General features: G+C 45.4%; 1 protein-coding gene across 44 annotated transcripts in view; it reads left to right on the forward strand.

The window, feature by feature from the left end:
• Celf4 (CUGBP Elav-like family member 4) overlaps positions 1–4648 on the forward strand; it is a 286218-nt gene extending 281570 nt beyond the window's left edge. For 30 of the 44 annotated variants that reach the window (XM_045135344.1, XM_012950739.2, XM_045135368.1 and 27 more), the window contains one exon: positions 3549–4648. In XM_045135344.1, coding sequence (XP_044991279.1) covers positions 3549–3575 — 27 coding nt within the window. In that variant the 3' untranslated portion in view covers positions 3576–4648. Of the gene's footprint in view, positions 1–1472; positions 1558–3548 lie in introns of those variants that run through there. The other 14 variants (XM_045135338.1, XM_045135340.1, XM_045135343.1 and 11 more) reach the window with 2 other exon arrangements.
• Positions 4649–7387: the final 2739 nt, after the last annotated feature.

The raw sequence follows: 7387 nt of genomic DNA on the forward strand, positions 1-7387 counted from the left end.
TTCCACTTATCAGTGGAAGCCAAAGCAAGAGTGGAAGCACATTGCCCTCAGTGGCCTGGAGAGTTGGAAAGGCAGCAGACAAAGCTGGGATGTGGAGGCCCTGGCACAGGACTGAGTGGTGCAGAAGAGCAAGGGCTAGGGAGCAAGCTCACAGACAGCTATTGGGGGGGTTGGAGCTGGGGACCCCAGATCTTAGAGTGTCTCAGGAAGTGGAGTGGAAGACAACTCAAAGCTGAGCAGCCTGATGGTGCCAACAAAGAGACCGTTCTTAGCCAGTAGGCTTCCAGCAACAGAGACAATGTATCAGGGCCCCAGCTGAGAGACAGTCTGGAAAGCTGCTTGCTGTGCAGAGGAACCAGCAGGTAGAGAGTGGGGAAGAGAGGGGTCATCAGAGCCAAAGTGAGGAGCAACAGGGTCTAGAGCTATAAAGCTACCATCTTGCCCTCAGGAGACTGTACCCCGAAGCCTTCCATGTGGTCCTTTATGAGTCACAGACCCATCTAAGGGCAGGGCACAGAGGCAACCTCAGTTTGGCCACCTGGTGAGCAAATCAAAGGGTGTGAGGTGACCATGAAATGAAATCAGCAGTGCCCATGTGTGTATAGAATTCCAAGAACACTGATGTTAGAAACCAGACATGTTCATTTCCCAGAGTTTCTGAGGAAAGAGGTGTGAGCACCACAGTGCTGCTGCCCACTAGGGACACCCTTCCCTAACGTGGAGGCCAAGGTGGAATCCACAGGTGGGAGGTCCAAGTTGATGCCCAAGCCTGTGGTGGCTAAAGCCTCAGTGATGCCACTCACCCTTGCCCACAGTTAGTTGGGCACCCCAGTGGCTCCCTCTGCAGGTGTCAGGTGGAGCCACAGAAAGCAGGGAGGTAAAGAGAGCTCTGCAACTGGGCGGGGAGGATCCAGGGCCTTACAGAGAGCTTGCTCCCCGGTCTAGCGTGCTGGCCACGGTGGTGTGAGGGGCTGATTTTTTCTGGCACCCTCACCAAACTGCTTGTGCCCCCTCCTCTTCCCAATGCATGATGGGTGCCTCTAGGGGCCCCTGTGAGGTTCTGCTCCTGTTCACAGTGTACCATGTGTCTGCATAAACAGCTGTGAGCGTGTATGTGTGTGCGTTGACGTGTTCATGTTGTCTGTCTGCTGGCTTCCTCCATCTTTTGGGTTGTTTTCAGTTCCCTTATGATTTGACTGCTGTTTTCTCATCCATGCTTTTCCACTGATGCTGTGGTCTGGTGCTGTATAAATATTTTCCCTTTTAATTTTGTTTTAATTTCTTCCTCCCCTTTCTTTCCTCTCAACCCTCCTCCTGCCCTCCCCACACCACCAACCCTACCTGCCCTGTCCCTGCCTGCCCCTTCCCCTGCCCACACTCTCTTGTCCTCTCTCTCTCTCTACATATATAAATATATATATATAAATCTTTTCTTCTTTTGTCATTCAACCAAATTCCAACAACCCAACCAGGGCCAGTCAAATCCACCACAGTCTCGCGCTGAGCTAGGAATAAAGTTCACGTAATCACATGAGAGTGGAGAAAAGTCCCCCATCCGTAAGTTCAAATCAACTCAAAGTTCACAGTGTGACATGATGGCGTCATGTAACAAGGCTAAGAATCGGTTGCATGACACTTGCCGTCAAGTTTCGTGGAGGTGCTGTGATTGGAGCGTTTTTCTTGGATGTCGTACCCGTTGATGATTGGCCAGTCATGATCACACGTGCATCTCTTGACCTTTGTGCTGCCACGATCTTTTTGCTGTGCTCATTATCGTTTCGTTCTTGGTGCTTGCAGTGGTTTTCCTTTCTGTTGTTTGGTTTTTTCTTGTTCAGCGTTTTTTTATTTTTTTATTTTTTAATGCTTCTCTAGATGTCACATAGAGAAAAAAAAAAACAAAATAAAAGAACAAAAAATTAGTAAAAATAAAGATGAATTCCTGAATTATAAAACATGGGATCATTTAACTGTATAAATCTTTTTTTCTTAAAAAATAAGGAAAACATCTTAAAAATATGCGTGGTTGATTTACTTGCACTTGAAAATATTGTGATTTAATTTTTTTTTTTTTTAGAAATTTGGGGGCCTTTTTCAATTGACACTTTCCTAGGTCTGGTCTTTTTTCCAGTTAGGGTATTTTAAATCTCACCTTAAAAGGAAAAATGAAAACCAAAACCAAAATCTCTACAATAACAAAATGATTTAAAAAAATTCTTAACCAAAAAACTACAGTCCAAAGCCAAAGGCCTCTGAAAGAGAGCCTGGTAACAATTTTAAGGTTTGTATTGTAGCCACTTCTGCTAAATTCAATGTGGGGAGGGGTTGGGGTCCTGGGGACATGGGAGGGTATTTTTGGTTGGTCTGGAAGAAATAGTAGTGACAAAAGCAAAATGCATTTTTTTTTTGTTTACAACTGAAAAAGGGTCCTTGACAAGTGTTTTTTTAATTTTCTTATTATTTTATTTGGTGTTGTAATTGTTTAGACTGCTGTGTACGGTTTGCTGTTTGTTGAATCAACAGTGTGAAAAACCTGCCAGCATGGATTGATATACGCATGACGTTGTCCCCTCAACTGGGGGCTTTGCAGTTCTAACTCTCTTGATGTAACCAGTCACCCCCATGTATAAGTGGAAGCTGCTTGCTAGAATGGAGATGAGTCTCATTTGTTAATTCACAATGATTAAGCATTTGCCTTTTGATTCTAGTCAGATCATGATTTTTTTCCTTAAAAGCAAAACAAAAAGTCACTATTGGAAACAAAATCAAGAACTGTCTGGGTTAATTTTATTTGACAATTAAATCTGTTCTGACCTATTTTAGGTTCTCCCACATTCCCTGGAAGTTCTGAATTTCCTCTAAATTCCCTCGCATGTATGAGAAAAATATTATGCATGTGCATATGTGTGTGCACAGATGTACACACATACACACATATCCATGTATATCCACATATGTGCAGGTGAATATATTCTACACATATATCCAGATATACATATGTATACACAGCCTCGCAAATAATTACTGACCTCAGGAAGAAATGGTTGGCTGGAAAATGGGCAGGGGTTTGGCGAAATTTTAGTCACAATTCGGTCTTTTCCTCAAGCCTGGGAGGAGTGGCCTGTTCTGCTACATTTTTGCTATCTGGTTTGCTAGGCTTCTGTATACATATAGTATCTGGGCTAGATCCCTTAGGGCCAAGTTGAATTACAAATTCATATCCCACAGTCCCAAATTCTTCCCTTAGATCTAGAAGTTCCTCAACCCAGAGCCCTTCTAAAGGAAGCCAAGTCGAGAACTCTCTTCCGACAACTAAACCCCAGCTCCAACCATCCCCACTGGATCACCCAGTGGTTCCTCACTCTGACTAGAAGAACAAATTTCTTTTGACTGTATCATGATCGTGACTAATTCTCATACTGGTCTCTCTTCCTTCCCTCCTGCCATCCCCCAGAGCTCCCATCCTCCCCTGAGGCAGGCTCCTATTGATGTTTGGATGTACTTTGTGTATTCACCTTTGGTTTAATCAACCCTGATTTTCTTCATTTTAGGGCAGGATGCTGAACGGGCTACATTAAAAAACAAACCTCTCTCTCTCTCTCTATTTATAAATGAGAACTGTTGGATGACACCTTTGACATATCAGCCAATACCAATCAAGCTGAAGACTCCAGACACTCTGTGTGATTATAACATTTCTTCAAGGAAAGTAGAGCGTAAATGGAGTTTCAGAGGGCACGTGTTTGGGGGAAAAATACAAGTGACATAAAAGAAGATGATGACGACGAAGAAGAAAAATGAAACAAAAACAAGCAAATACAAAAAGGCAACTTTAAAACAAAACAGCGTGCCCAGATGGGGAAGCTGAAAGGCTGGGCACTGGGAGGAGATCGCTGCTGCTGCCGACCCTGGGCTTTTCCAGCCTGTGGGCGCCTGAGGCAGGCGGGGCACGGAGCGGCTTGGCGGGGCCTGGTCCCCAGCGGGGCGGCTGGGAGGCTGCCACTGAGCCTCTCTATCTGTCATTCCTTTAGCTATTTAGGGACCAAAGGACCAAACTTTTTATTGCAGACGTGTAGCTCTGTCAGATAGAGGCAGAATGGAGACCTACCTCCTTCCTGCCTCCTGGCTGTTCTTGAAACAGCTTAGGGCGATTCTATGAAAAAAATGTAATAAAAAAATTTAAAAACAAAAAAAAAACAAAAAAAACACAAAAAATAATGCTTCAATGCTTTTAAAACAGCAAGATAATAGTTCTTTGATACTTTGAGAGGCGCTTTGATTACTCTCATTGAAGTCTAGGACACTTTCCTATGGTTTTCTGTATTATATGTATGGATGGAGCTGTTAAGGTGAACAGATTGATGGATATTTGGGGAAAGCGACCAAGATATTAAGTCATTAACCATGAAGTGTGAGAAAACGAGGGGAACCAAGGTAATGGTTGTGAAAAGTCTGTAAATGCTTCTAACTCTTACCCCTCTTAAAATCATAATAGTTGTACAGAATTTTAAAAGGAAAAGTTTAAAATACCTATATCATAGAAGAAAATAAAATTAGAGGAAAGCAAAAAATAAAAAAAATAAAAAAGGAAAAAAAAAACCTTATAGAAGTTAGCGTTACTGCTAAAAATCCCAGATGTTGTAGGACTGTACTTCTGTAGAGTTTAGACTGAGCATCGATCCCGTCTCCCCGCGAGTGCTGTCGGACGCCGTGGTCCTCGAGGGCCAGCCGGGCTGTGCAGACCTGCGGCCGGCCCGCCGCGTCGCGGGGGAGGCCGCCCGGCCGCGGGGCCCCGCCGAAGGGCCGCCGCTTCGCCCGGGAGCCGCGCTCGCTCTCCGCCCCGCCGCCCGCCCGCCTCACCTCCGCTTCACTCGCCTTCCTGCTCGTTCCAGAGACTTTCCGGGCCAGGGAGAACTGGGAACTTTCATCTTCAAACAACTAGACGACACACACACACACACACACACACACACACACACACACACAACCTTAAACAAGAGAGAGAAAAAACAATCTTTGAAGAATTTCTGAAACTGTTTACAAGGAATTTTGAAAAACAGGGATGTTTAAATGATGCCGGCTCTGTTTTTCTGTAAATAAATTTGCATATTTTGTAGGACTTTTAATTGTAATGATAGAGAAAAAACAAGGAAAACTATTTAATGAAAGCACGATATTTATCTTTGGTAAATGACTTTAGAGCAGTTTAAGACATTGCTTAAAAAATTCAGAATCAGAAAACACTGAATTATTTAAGAACACATATATTTTAAAGTATAACATATTTATTATAATTTATTTGCACCCTTGGGAAGACTTGCTTTGGTACTCTGCCTCGATAAAATTCTCATTGATGTCCATCTGGAGGCCAGGGGGGTTCTTGGACCTACCATTTTTTTCTTTAGAAAACAAATTTCCGCTTCCTCTCAAGCCTCCTGCCTTTCCTTTCTATTTTGTTGTTTTTATTTGTTTTCAGTTTTCTTTTTCTTTCTCTCAACTCCTGTTTTTAGGATGTCCAGATGTTGTAAAAACAACAATGACAACAACAAACAGCTGCAGTTCAGTACAACTGCTCTTTTCACACTCGACTCCCTAAAACTCCTTGTAATCTTCTGTAACTATTGGATGACGCTTTCTCCAGCTTAGCCCTAAATAAAGCACAGTTTAAAAAAAAAAAAAAAAGACTCTTCTTCATTGGTCTGTGCCTCTGTGGTTCTGACCAGGGACAGGCGGTCATACAGAATCTCATTCTGAGCCTCAGCAGTGTGGGTCTCTTGGGAGGAGATGGGAGTGTGAGAGCAGTCCTGTTCTGCCCTAAGAAACCTCCAAAAGTCCCCACTGCACGCCCATCTCTTTCAGTCTGCCGAGAGAGGGCCACAGTGCCCTAATTTATCCAAGGAGAGCCAGGGCTGCCAGTCCTCAAGGCAGACCAGGAGTTGGAAAAGGTGGTGGGATACCTTGGAGTCCCTAAGGAGGCCATGAAGGAAAGGGGTTACAATAAAGGAGGGAGGTTAGTGACAGAACCCCATCTTTGCCACAGAGCCTTTTGCTCTTGGTCCTGCACCAGGTCTGTGTGGACAGTTTGGCTGAATGAACAAAACTGAGCACAGGAGACAGTGTCCTCAGCCCATGTCCTGAGGAAGAGCATGGGAAGAGGAGGTGGGGCCCTGCACTGGTAAGCTTCTTGGAGTTCTGTTTACCCCACACATGACTTAGCCGCCCCGGCTGTGAATGCCTGAGTGTGAGAAGGTGTTCTGAAGGAGGACAGACAGGAAGCAGGACTCGGTGGAGACAGGCATGGGTCTTGAGTGAGAATCTGGACAGTTGCACACCAGCTGCATGCCTTCTTGGAGTCCATCCTGGGACAGACCTCAATGTTATCTTCCCATGTCTCCTCCTTACCTCTGTTGCCTAGCTTCCAGCTTTGCAGCCTGGTCTAGAGTTGGGCAGGCCCTCCCCTGGTTAGAGGCAAGGAGACTGTGTGGTTTCAAGTACCAGCTGAGGGAAAATGGGCCAATATGTATTTACTTTCTTCCTTGGAGCATGGGGCGTGGCTTCATTCCTGCATACCTTCTCAGAAGTAGTAAGAAGCAGTGCTTAGACCTCCAGCTACAGAACCGTCTCTGCCCTGCCCCAGAACCACCCTTCCTCCCACTTCTTCCACAGCAAGTGACCCATTCCCTGGGACCTTCCCAGAGCTGGGAAGTGTCAGCTGGAGAGAAGAGACCTCAGTGCATTGGCAAACTGGGGCAGGCCTTCAAAGCCTTTGCTCCACTATAGGACAGTTATACACGATAGGCATGCACCTTCCCTAAATTAACCACCTGCTCCGCCCACAAGGCTGTGAGCCCAGAGGATTGCCTGTTCTGCCCATCCTGGGGACGAACTTTTGGGAAGAGTTTGCTTCCAGCGGCTGTGGTTCTGACTGTTGAGGGGGGAGTAGGCTGATGTTTTCTAAGGCATTCTCTGGGATGAAGAGAGGGTCTGTACATTTTAAAGCCTCAAACTATTCATTCAAATTGTGATTTCTGTTGGATATTGACAGCTGAAAAGTCAGAATTAGCAAGGTGATGACAGCCTCAATGACTAGTCACTCTCAGGTTCCAGGAGGCCTCCCTGGAAGGTGCCTAAATTTTTGTGGCCCCCTTTCTCTGGCTACCTTGTTTCTAGCACTGTCCTGCCATGGAAGGTGCATTGGCTCTGGACTCTAGGGGCCTTTGCAATTACCACCAGAGATGGGCTGAGATGTTTGAGGGCGAACTCCGCCTCTTCCAGGCATGGGTGACAGTGGGGAGGTGACACCAACAGAGCCAGAGGAAGACATGCTGGTTCTATCAAGAACACTGGGTTGAAAGACTGCCTACCAAATAACTCTCTGTGCTTTGTGCAT

The sequence above is a fragment of the Jaculus jaculus genome, chromosome 15 (assembly GCF_020740685.1).
Source record: "Jaculus jaculus isolate mJacJac1 chromosome 15, mJacJac1.mat.Y.cur, whole genome shotgun sequence".
In the NCBI taxonomy this organism is placed as follows: Eukaryota; Metazoa; Chordata; class Mammalia; order Rodentia; family Dipodidae; genus Jaculus; species Jaculus jaculus.